This window comes from Montipora capricornis, chromosome 6 (assembly GCF_036669925.1).
Source record: "Montipora capricornis isolate CH-2021 chromosome 6, ASM3666992v2, whole genome shotgun sequence".
Taxonomy (NCBI): Eukaryota; Metazoa; Cnidaria; class Anthozoa; order Scleractinia; family Acroporidae; genus Montipora; species Montipora capricornis.
The window spans coordinates 11644865-11657364 of record NC_090888.1 but is presented as its reverse complement, the minus strand read 5'-3'; the positions used below and the strand labels follow the sequence as shown (position 1 = coordinate 11657364).

Genomic DNA, 12500 nt, shown 5'->3' with positions numbered 1-12500 from the left:
ACAAAATCAACCAAAGATAAAGTCGATTGACGAGAAGCTAAATGACAACCCCTTGACTACGGCAGCTCCTCGATTAGTGTATTAAAAACTAAGGATAGTCTATAGTTCTGAATTTTTTTCCTTGTTCTTGTTCATGTGGTAAGCAGAGTTAGTACAGAACGCATGCGCATTCGTAAAATACGTATTAACCCTTTGGCTACTAGAGTCGATTTGGCCGAAAAACACGTTTTGAAGCTAGTTGAGGGGTTTTTTGGTCACTGTCGTGCTGTTTAATTAAGAGCTAAACCTCCCTTATGGCTACAAACCCGTTTCCAGCTTGTACACTCCGCGGCCTTTTCAACCAGGTGCAAAATAAGCGCTTGCAAAGTTCGGCATGCGCAGAAAGCAAAATTCCGACATAGTTTTTGGGTTTAAAAGTAGCACAACACTTTCGACTTTCACTTTTCGCTTTCCCTTGCCTCATTTTTTCTTCAACTTGCTGGGCATTTGGTAGGCTTTATTTTGGTAAGGAAGAGTTTCTGAGAAACCTTTGATCACCTTAGAGTTAGTGCTCAGAAAGGTAGGTGGGTAATGGAGCAAGCTTTTCATGGAGATTTCAGGTCAGTGTTACATGGTTTTTTTGGCCCTTTCTCCAGTTTCCTTGACTGAATTGTCCTCATTCTGGTATAGTTTGAGGGATCTCTTCTCTTTGCACAAGTTAGTGGACAAAAAAAAAAGTACAATTAGCTTTTTTTTTTTATTACAGTAAATCAAAGTTTTCGTTTTTAAAATTTTCTTCCAGGCAGTCGCACGAAAATTTGTCTCCTTGAAATTTAAACTCGCAAGGCAATTCCATGCATTCCATATCCTGCTCCTCTCACGGTTTAATCGCCTTCCCGTAATAAGAAGCTTTGCCGAGTTACACGCATTAAACGCACTTTCATACCCCAATCTTAAACATATTCTAATGAACAAATGGCATCTTCTAAAAAACCAGCCCTTACTAACAGAATTCTTTAAAAACCCTCCCCTAGCTATTTTCATATAGAAAAGGGGGCTCTTTGAAAGATGTACTTGTTACAGCAAAGCTCTGAGGTGTTTGAAAGTATCTTGACCACTCAATAAGAGTCGTGTTTGGCCTGTTTACACCTTGAAACACAATTACAGGTTTTCTTAATAAAGAGCTTTACATGTAAAAGACTTGTTGTGGTGTATTATATGCCCTCTATCGCACTTTTTTTTTTCAACCTCCCATAAGCGAACACTTACCCTTGGTCCCGAGGGTATCCGCTTACGGGAGGTCAGGACAAAATACGCAGTGTTACACGAAGTACTTAGGTGGTAATGGGCGGTTTCCACCTGGCGTCATCGCCGCCGTGTTGGTGGAAGAAAACAGCTGTTGGTGTCTCTAGGGCTTGGTTGAAAACGTCCTGTTTTTCAAGCGTTTCAAACCTTGAAATTAAAATTATAAATACAATTTGTGTTGTCGGTTTATCAAGATAAACCCATCGTTCATTCAGTGAATGAGGTGAGCGAGATTCGCGGAACTTTAGAAGGTCTCGTAATACACGGACGTACAATGAAGTGCTTGCATCTTTTATGTTCGCTTTTAGAAGATTATCGTCTCATCAGGACCTTTGTCTCCGCGGGAACCGAAAAGCACTGTATCGGGCAAAAGTTACACCGAATAATCCTGAGGGAATGAGAGTTGTCGTAAAGGTAAGACAGACCATTTTGTTGCACAAGAATTAAGCGTAAACAGAAACTCGCGTTGTAAAAGTCGCTTGAATCGATGATTTACATTGGGAAAGAACTTTGATGATGTTCAGTTTAGTGTTTATTTCTAACCTATTATAATTTGGAGTATTATTCAAGCATAAAGCATGGTAGGATTTGGAAAAAAACGAGAGTAGGCCGCTCTTCTTACAAATATAGAGCAGTACTGTGTATAAATGATAATCGTATTTTTACAGCAACAAGGAAGTGAGACCGAAAGAAAAAGTAGTGCTGTAATCAAAAGTATTTGCGTCTCACCGAAATCGGTTCTTCTTCTTCTTCGTTGTCATCCCCTTTTTCCACCCGTTGCAATTTAACAGTAGGTTTTACGTATGTCAGACAAATTGTTCGTCGAATAACTTTCAAACCACATGCACCCCAAGCTTAGTGTGAGGGAAGCCAACATGGCCGAAAAAAATATAAGGATTTGTTTGGGAAACACGATAAAAGGCTTAAGAAGATAACTATATGAAAAAATTCTCATTTAAAAAGCCTTACTTTATTGCCATTGTGAGTAGTTTGCTTCCTGTTTGCTTATTTTGCAGATCCAATGCAATTTGAGCCATTTAATTTTGAATTTCTCGATTGTCCACCATAAACTTGCAAGGCTGCGCACTTCATTCTTGGGAGCCCACCAAACTGTGCCAAATATCCCGAGATAAAATGATCCCATGGTCACAACTTCACATCAGAATCAATTGACAAAGATTGAATTTTCATTTCAACCCACCGTCAATTACAACACTTAGGCCCACCTATACATACATATACATACATAACTTTATTTCGATTCGGATTTTTTTTAGAGTAGCAAAGAAATATGCTAGTATCTCCGAATGTAATCTAAAGTAACAATGCAAATTACACAGTAACAACGATATTAAATTACAATAGCTTAGATTATAATATTACGATAAAACTAAACAAAAGTATGTACAATGAGATAAGACATAATAAAAACTAACATATATATGACTTGATATTGTTCCTAAAATTAGTTACACTGGGTGCGGTTCTAAGTTTATCAGTTAAGATATTCCAGTATTTAGTAGCAGTGAATTTAAATGAGTTTTTGCCATAGTTTGTAGTGTTCACATGAGGTTGGTACAACTTATTTATACCTGTAAGCCCTTGGGTATTGCGTCTCAGAATAAGTAAGGATGTGATATACGCAGGTGTTAAAGCATGAAATGCTTTATAGACCATTATAAGCATGTCTTGTATTCTTCTTGTTTCTAAAGTTGTCATATTCAAATTGTCAAGCAGAGGCTCGTATGTGTTGTTGTTGTTGTCATCAAAAATAAGACGTAGAGCCTGCTTGTTTAGCAATTCTAATTTTCACGCGTTTCCGGCTCCGCAAAAGTGCCATACATTACTACAATATAGAAAATACGGCATGATGAAAGCTTTATACAACCTAGTTTTAGTATTACTGGATACAATATTTCTGAAACGCTTAGTAACCTTAAGCTGGTTGTTAACATGATCACAGATGTCTGAAACATGTTTACTAAACGTTAATTTGCTGTCTAAGTTAACCCCTAATTATTGGCTTGATGCGAAAGCGTTGTCAATTAATAAATGTAGGTCTAGATGTACACTGTAGATCAATGCAATAACCATCTTGCGAGTGACCTCAGGCGGTAGTTTGTCGACTCGATTGCAAGAAAACACCTTCGGAAAGACCTGTGCTTGACGCTCAAGGGGCCACAACTGTTGGAGAACAAACTGAGCCCCACCGGGATAGTGGACCATAAGGACTGTTTTCCCTCAGATGCTAATAATTAAATTTCATTGGCTTCAGTGTTCTTTATGTTAGTTCTGCTAATACTGATCTTTATGCTACATGTAACAGCACAACATTAACCTGCAAATTTCCTTAAATGCAACAGTTTCTGAAATGGTTCATTGGGCCACAGCTAACAAGCTTCCACTTAATGAGAAGAAAACTAAAGTTTTTACCATCTGTGACAAGCGTCTCCCCAACAGAATCCCTAATGATATGACTATTTCTGTGCAAAGCTCTTACATGTAGGTCTGGAAATTGATAGGGAACTACCGGTAACATTTCAGTCCCATGTTGATAAGTTATGTAGGAAACTATCCCAGCGCATTGGAATTTTAAAAAAGATTGGACATTGCTAGGAAATGAAGCATACATGTAGAGTTCTCTTTTACAATGTTATTATTAGACCAGTGATGTATTATGTAAGTGTTATCTGACCAAACTGTGATAAACATTATCTAGATCGTGTTTTAAAGCAACAAACGAGAGCAGCAAGAATCATCGTAGGTGCTGATAGTTATGCACCCTCTGTTCAGTTATTTAACAATTTTAAGTTAAATGGCTTCCTTTCTTTGAGAACGCTAAGCTATTGTAGCCAAGTGTTTTATCACATACTGTAGAAGCTTTTGCAAGGTGACGTGCACAGTTACTGTATCTTACAAGGTTATTAGTGCTTACCAGTGAGACTCATTCATGGCAGACTAGATATGCTAAATTTAACACACAATGTAGCCTGTCCTTGAGTGAAATGAAAAACAGAAGGTGGAAGAACATTCAGTGTGACTGCATTCCAGGAATGGAATAAGCTACCTCTTCAAATGAGAAAAGCAGAGACTCTCATGCAGTGTTCGAAATAAAAAATAACAAAAAGAGGTTGTCCCTATTTCAAAAGCCAGGCAACTTAACCAGTAAATTTGGTTGCTCTGATAAATGCTTGGTGGTCCATTGGGAAATTGAATCACATGGTGTTGGAGCTTGTGTGGGCCTTTCATGTAGTTCCAAGTGCAGGCCTTCTGATAGGGTGCGATTAAAAAATGCAAATTACGCGATTTTTTCAGGGCAGATTGTGCGATTAGAAAGGCCAATTATGCGATAAATGATGTAAATTATGCGATTTTTTTCTCAGCAATTTTAAGCTTGTTTTATAAGGTTTCAGGTTAAGAAAAACACTTTTTTGCTGCCCTAAAGCCATTTTGAACACAAAGGAACAGTAATTATGTATCTCGATCGACATTAGTTGGGATAAATAAAAATAATGAGGTCTTCTGCACTACCGGTGCACCACGTTAAAAGTTGAAAGGACACAGCTAACATGCCAAATGAATGATCAAGGTGCTTGTCAACCACGAACTTCCGAAGATGGTCAATCACAATAGGGCCATACCCCCATTTATACGAGAGAAAATAAGCTGCGGCTTTCTCAGGCCGCGGCTTACAGAAGACTCGAATGTTCACCCCGTATAAATGGTACAAAATCTACGTTCACGTCTTTTTCAAGCCGCGGCTTATATTGACCTGGGAATATATATTCGTATAAATAGTTCCTTTTGCGTATTTTGTACACCGTGGCCAGAGTAAGCCGCGGCTTATTTTCTCTCGTATAAAAGGCCCTAATATTGCGCAACGAGAAAAACATCAGTCCATCGTCCACGTTGCAGCGTGCTGTCAGATTGGGCGGAAGGTGGGAAGTTCCTTCTTCGTCGAAGAAAAAGCGAGCGTTTTCTCAACAAACTTATCCATGATTAAGTTTTTATCAGTTTTCAACGAAAGAAACTACATTTTGCTGAAAAACTTACAACTTCGCTTATTTTCACAAATCTCTTCGCTAAGAGAAGGCAACTGTGTCATTTCAGTGGTGTGTATATAAGGGCGTGTTTGTGTTGCACCAATAGAAGGAGACTCGTACCAGGTCCCCGGCATGAAAAATAAAGCCTTGAACTTCGAATGTTTACGAAATCGAAGGTGACGAAGGTTTTTTAGTCTTTTTCCAAGATAAATCATCTTAAAAATGGCGTATTTATGCAGGAATTTCTAAGAAACGTGTTGATTTATCTTTCATTTTATGAATTTTGTGCGTCCTTTTGTGAATTATGTGATTTTTCGGGAATTGTGCGATCGGATGCGATTTGAGGTCGATTGTGCGAAATCGCACCATCGCGTAATATCAGAAGGCCTGCAAGTGTGTGCCTGGTATTTCTTTTGTGGAATTCTGGGTTTAAGTTTTAGCATTTTCAAAATTAAAGTGAGTTTTTGATCTTAATCACAAGCTACATGTACATGCGAATTTTCCTATCTGACAATTTTTTGTAAAAGCCACTGGGCCCACATATATTCAAAACATGGAAAAGTGCTCAACTTTGGCAAATTAAAAATTGTTAACTTGACATTACTATCAGACACTGACAACAGAAAACCGTCGAGAGAATCTGGTGCTCAGCTGCTTATGTAATACATTTTCTTTTCTTTTTTTTTTGGCTGCATTGCCCGTTGTTGTTGTTGTTTTTTTTTGGACAACCAACCAAGTTTCATTTTACCAAAAAGTAGTCGCCCAGTAAATCTGACTTCTAGTCGTCTGGGATGACCGGGCTGTTGCTAATTTCAAGCACTGCTCTCAAGACTTTTAAAATTTCTCTTTGGAACAGAATTTTTAAAGATCAGCAATTTTAAAATCATGTTTCATTGTAAATGAGGGCAGCTTTTTCAAGACCGAGGTCACACTTTTTCGCTATACGGACCTACCCTTAGCTGGTAAATAACTTATTAATTTTTTTCCTCTCTGAAATCACTTTTTTAATTGTTGACTCGCATTGCGCTTGATAGCGGATGTAGCATTAAAGCGACTTACAAACTGAACGTTTCAAAAAGAGTTTTTTTTTTACAATCCTCTTGTTTAATTGAAAGTAACTTCTTTATGTAAATGGATTCGGTGTCAAAAAAAAAAATATGGAAATTTAAGGACATCACACAAGCTCACGCAACCAAGGCTAGGTTACAGCCGCCGTAAGGGAGCTGGATGAGAAAATTACGCCCGCTTTCCGAACCAATCATTGCAGGATTTGTTGAATTCCACCTGCTTATGCACTGAGAAAAGATAATAACAGTTACGATCGAAGTCCTATTAACTAATAAAAGGGGCATGAAGATGAGTTATAGTACATCTAAGAATTCAATATTCTCCTCAGTTTGTACACTATTGCTTTCACTCTCACTTGGCCTCTTAGCCATCTTTCAATGCTTCGCGAATTTTTTTAAAGTTTGCCAACACAAAGGAGGCGTGACTGGTTGGACGACTGAGTCAGTGAACTCATGTCAGGAGACCCAGAGGAACAAAAAAAAAGTTGTTGGCAAACTACATTGTACGGTCCACTAAAAACAACGAGCAAGACCAATATTCTCTGAGCGGTTCGGATTTTGCAACATGGGCTGCTAAGATGGACCGGTCATGAAGCAGCGTATATTATGGGTTGCCAAACTGTTCCCATTTTATGTTTTCATTTTCTCGGACATAATAAGAAAAGAACAAGATATGTTTTTTATTTAGTCATGTTGGTTGGAGTTCCAGTACGAATTTTACTTTTCAGAACCGTTAGCAGAAGAAAACAAAGAGGAAAGACTCAAGGAATAGAAAACCCTGTGCAAGAGAGAGAATGTAATAAAAACCTTGTGGAACTACTAAGCTTGTTCAGTCCGTACTGGGGAAACCAATCAGAATTCTCCTTTTCATCTGTAACCGCGCACCGGTGGCTCAGTTGGTTAAGCACCGGGCTGTCACGCGGGAGGTCGTGAGTTCAACTCCGGCCGGACCAACACTCAGGGTCTTTAAATAACTGAGGAGAAAGTGCTGTCTTTGTAATGACATCTGCAAATGATTAGACTTTCAAGTCTTCTCGGATAAGGACAATAAACCGGAGGTCCCGTCTCACAAACCTTGTTCACATATAACTCTGTGGGACGTTAAAGAACCCACACACTATTCGAAAAGAGTAGGGGACGTGGTTCCCGGTGTTGTGGTCTATCTTCATCACTTACATCATCACTCATCATGGGTTGGGAGGGTTCAGTGGGCTCATAAATGGACTGATAGCGGCTGCCATCGGCGCCCTTAGTATGCTGATGTCCGAGCCCACTGCAAAAATGCTATGTAAATAGGACACGTATGTTTGTCCTATCAATCAATCGCGACATTACCTACGCGACATTACCAGTTTGCCTACATAATAAAAGTGAATTAATAACTACTTATCTCAATTTTGAGGTTGGAAAAAGGAATGAAAAATCACTGAAAATGATTCAACTTTGAATGAAATGCTCAAAGAAGGCATTGGATTTGAACCTTTTCCTTGCGATATAGCTCCAAACTACTTCACAAGTTCAAGCAATAATTATGAAAAAAGATCTGGGAACTCTGATAAATCAGAGGCTGGTGAGGATACTGTGATCTTTATGGAAACCTTTTGAAGAATTTTCCTTTAGAGGAACTTTGACAAGGAAAACAGTGCTTCCATGTTAAATAATTAAATAATTATGTAAATTTAAAACTATAAAAAATATAAAATTTGGTACTCTGGGCGCAATTAAAAACTTAAAAGTGGGATATTTCGTTCGGATCCACGGAAATTTTGTCAGCCGCAATGACAATTTGAATGTTAAGAAGGGTTATATAATGGTCTCGAGGGCGCTAAGATGGTGTCATACAATGTAGATGATGGCAAAGAATTGCCTCCCTTATGTTGCGGCGTTTGAATGTGTTATTCTCCATGGCAAGAACTTTTGTTTTGCTGGAATCCACTGAATGACCTGTGAGCTTGTGATGTTCATGAACAGCTGACGAATTTATATTCCTAGAAAGATGTTCGGTGGCTCTGAACGAAATATCCCACGTTTTAAGTTTTTAATTGCGAAATTTATACATTTTTTTATCGTTTTAAATCATGATTCTAGAGGAGGAAAACTGTATTTTTTTCTTCTAAATATGTAAATATTTTTCTCACCTTTATTCATGGTATTTCGTGTGATATCAAGCTTGTGACGCAAACATTATTTACCAAAGTTAGAAGGCATTAATATATTTTCTCTTTAATCTACATTTATTTGTCCAGTGGCCAGTTATAGATTTTATTCGTCAGTGGGGAGCCTCTCGGGCCTTAAAGAGTTAACAACCTCTAGTTTTACTCAAAAACATTAATACCACAGAACACTGACCAGATTTTAGTTGCTTATTAACTGCTTGACTGCTGTTTAGCTGGAGCATGTTATCCACATCATAATGTGCCATGCCAGGGAAAGAAATTTATTACTCTTATGACTTTTGCGTGACCATAAATGGAAAAGTTCCTTGTGGGTGCAACACAGTAAATCACTAAGTGACTTAAAGTCTGTGAAGGATGACTTTCAAGTCTGCATTCTATCCCTATGATAATTATTATGTACATGTAAGGGTCTCAAAGCATCATTTACTGTTTTAGCACCATTAGAGCAGGCCGGTGTAGATTCGTTAATTATGTCCTTTGCAGGTTACTGTAAGTTACTCCTTTAAACAATTGATACTCAAACATTGCTACATGTATGAGATATTAAAACTTAATGTTGAATTCCTTGTTGTCTCAGTAACAGATCCTGTGTAATCTTCTTGATCATTGTCGGTATGGATTATATATTTCTACCTCAAAAAATGCAAAGTTAAAGCAGAGTGAATGCTAAACAAGGTATGGAATGTGTTTGTTGCATTATGAATGTGATTCATCAGAACACATTGCACTTCTTTTGGATGGTTCACATTTCACCGATGTATGAATGAAAAGTCTGCCCCTGAAATGTCATGTTAGAGTCTTTTTAAAGTGTGCTTAAAAGGACACCCAACACTGGAAACCATCTGTTGAATTCATAAATCGAGCAAGCAGTCCTTTGTGCAAACTCATTCACACCTAAAGTGCCTCCAATTTGCAAGTACATGTATTTTATTTGGCGTTAGCCATGCAGAGTAAAAATAAATAATCCTCACTCCTGTGGGTCAGTTGGTTAAATCATAGTGAAATATATACAATGTATTTTTAACAGTAGCAGTATCATGTGCAATTTAATACTAATTATGGATTCAAGAGGTACTCCTCCTATTTGCACCCAGTGGGTGCTACATGTACACTTACCAAATGCCCATGCTACGGATTTTTGATCTCTAATTAACCACACTCATGTTTTCTATGTTTATGTGTACAGTAGTCAACAGTTTGGGATATGGCATCTGTTCCAGCTCCAGCTCCATTTGCGTCGTCAAAGGAGACTACCAACTATGCCCGTCTGTGCCGGCTTCTAGTGGATGTGGGAACCCAGGCCTTGAGAGACACCTTTGATACAATACACCCCCCAGCTACTCTTCCCAAGATTTTGTCATTAGCTCATCCTACATTGCAGTTTCTGAAAAAGAAAGTTTTGAATCCCACACAATGGGGAAAGCTTTACCCAACTCATCCTTCACCTGTGTCATCAGCCAGCTTTGACATTACACTTCTGATGGTACTGCTGAGAAATATATGCAGTCTCACTCCTCCTGCCAGTACTGGAAGTTGGGACAAGCTTCCTCTCCCTGGTGATAACAGTCGTGAGGCAAACATAGTGAGGATCAAGTATTACAGAAACCAAGTTTATGCTCATGCAAGCCAAGCTTCTGTTGATGATGCAACATTCAATATGTTATGGCAGGATATAAGTAATGCCCTACTTGCCCTTGGATCTGGAGCAACTTATTCCAGTGCAATCAGCTGCTTGAAGACTGAGTGCATGGATCCTGCTGTTGAGGAGCATTATCGAAAGTTGCTGAAGGAGTGGAAGATAGATGATGAGAGTACAAAGGAAAAGCTCAAAAATTTAGAAGGTACAGTGTATGCGTGACCTTAAAACTGAGTGAGATATCTAATTGATCTCATGGTTGTGGATGGCTTTCTTTAAGTGTGGTTTCCAGTGGTTTATGGTTGGACTGCACAATATTATTGCATTGCTTCTTTCAAAGATGTACCGGTACTAGTCAAATTTGTGAACACGCATAGTCTATAAAATTTAGCTAGTTTTCTGTTTGTGCGTACTGACAGTTTGGGTCATCTCATGTGAACTGAAAAGCACTGGGTGCTTTTGATGCAAGAGGGTTGCACCTGAAGTCCAGTTTGAAAAGCATCACACTGAATTACTCCTGGTTTAGTCACACCATAAGGGGCTAGCATACAGTCATGTAAGTGCACATGCAATAATAATTTCTTGACACAGGCCATAGCTGCAGTATTGGCAGATAGCCAACATTGGTTAGCCTTTTTTTAGTTGTCTTCTATCAGACAAAGTCAAATATAGCTATTAGTGTCATTCTAAGGAGGGAATGAATGAAGGGAAGGGGTCAATATTAAACCAAACCAGTAAAAACCCAATGTCAATCTCTTCATTGACTCATTTATCTTGGTTTTTGTTTGACTCCAGAAATGATAAAGCAGTGGAAGTCAGATGAAGACAGCACCAAGGACATGATTGGAGAAGTACAAGGTGTGTTGATTAATTGAATAGAACAAGTACCATTCATGTACATTGTGATTTATAGTAATGGCTGAAGAACTAGAAATCTTGATAGTGCATCTACCTGACTTATGATTGACTAGTAGCGTCAAAAAAACCTAAATGAAGATGAATAATTTATAGGACAAAACACAAATGAAAAGTAAGAGATTCCAACCCTCCTGTCACACCATAAGGGGCTGGTATAAGTGTCTTCTCCTATTTTCCATAGACTGTGATCTCAAAATACAGGAAATGGCATCTTAGGGGCACATACTGTATCTTAGAAATTTTCCCGAGACGTGAGAATCGAGGCTCGAGAATCGAGAGTCGAGAAAGATGGACTTTGGAATGTGCATAAACGCGAGAAGAACTTGAGAAAGCGATTTATGTCTCGAAGAAATGAACAATTCCGCTAACGGATCCTTTGTACGCAATATGCATGTTGACTCTAAGCAAGCTTTCAATGTTCTTGGCCCGGTAAAAAAATATTACCTTCATTATCCTTCAGGATGTAGAAAAATATAGAGTCGCGATCTTATTCACTTGTTTTGAAAAAAATACACGAGTTTCCGATGCGTTCCCACAAAACCCAGTCACAAACTAGCAAAATGACCATCACGGGACAATTGAGTAAACGTGAAAATCTTCATTCATTTGTTGTATGAAAACTTGTCAGGTACATTTACCATGCGCATGAACTGACACAAATCGTGCAACCATTATTTTTCAAAAAGGAAGTATTGTAAAGTGAAGAGACAGTGGATCGAAACGAACCAACGCAGACCATCAGGCTTGCGCGTGTACTTCAACAATTACATTATTGAAGACTTGTAAATATGCCTGCAGTGTTTGATTCATTCCTACACACTAGAAGCTGTTCTTCTTACTTTTGAAACATTCTCTGATGATTTCGTAAGTAGGTAAAATAATTGAAATAAACTGTAATCGAAAGTCAAAGCATTGCGTGACATCCACTTGAGGGTAACTTCGTCTGCAAGTGAAATTTGCATATGTCAACGTAAGCGAAACTTGGAACATTTACATGCTCGTAATGCAACTGCCTTACCAGGCAGCCTCACTTTATTTAAAACAATCAATCGTGATTTACCAATATGACCAATAATGCGATGGGGAGAACCCTTGAAAAAATTCATAACTTCGTAAATTTGAGATCGCCTGCTCGAGGCATTACATTACATACTCTTTGCTTAAAATCAACGATCGATAATGTTTATTATCAGGGTAAAGAAACCTTCAGGTTTTAACTTTTAAGTCAAGCGTTCAAGTCGATTGTGAAGAGAGCCGTTTTGTAAATGATTGCAACAGATTATTCATTGATCCTTTGAGGAAACGAGCGACGGGAACTGTGTGCATATTTCGTCAACAGAACTACTCGCACTTGATATCCGACTCGCTTTTTCGA

The 12500-nt window shown here is 38.4% G+C and overlaps 1 protein-coding gene across 1 annotated transcript in view; it reads left to right on the top strand.

Moving 5' to 3' along the window:
- Positions 1-1356: 1356 nt before the first annotated feature.
- LOC138053222 (uncharacterized) overlaps positions 1357-12500 on the top strand; it is a 12125-nt gene continuing 981 nt past the window's right edge. Inside the window, exons 1-5 of the mRNA XM_068899878.1 lie at positions 1357-1507; positions 1593-1698; positions 9149-9246; positions 9758-10412; positions 11003-11065. Coding sequence (XP_068755979.1) covers positions 9776-10412; positions 11003-11065 — 700 coding nt within the window. The 5' untranslated portion in view covers positions 1357-1507; positions 1593-1698; positions 9149-9246; positions 9758-9775. The remainder of the gene's footprint in view (positions 1508-1592; positions 1699-9148; positions 9247-9757; positions 10413-11002; positions 11066-12500) is intronic.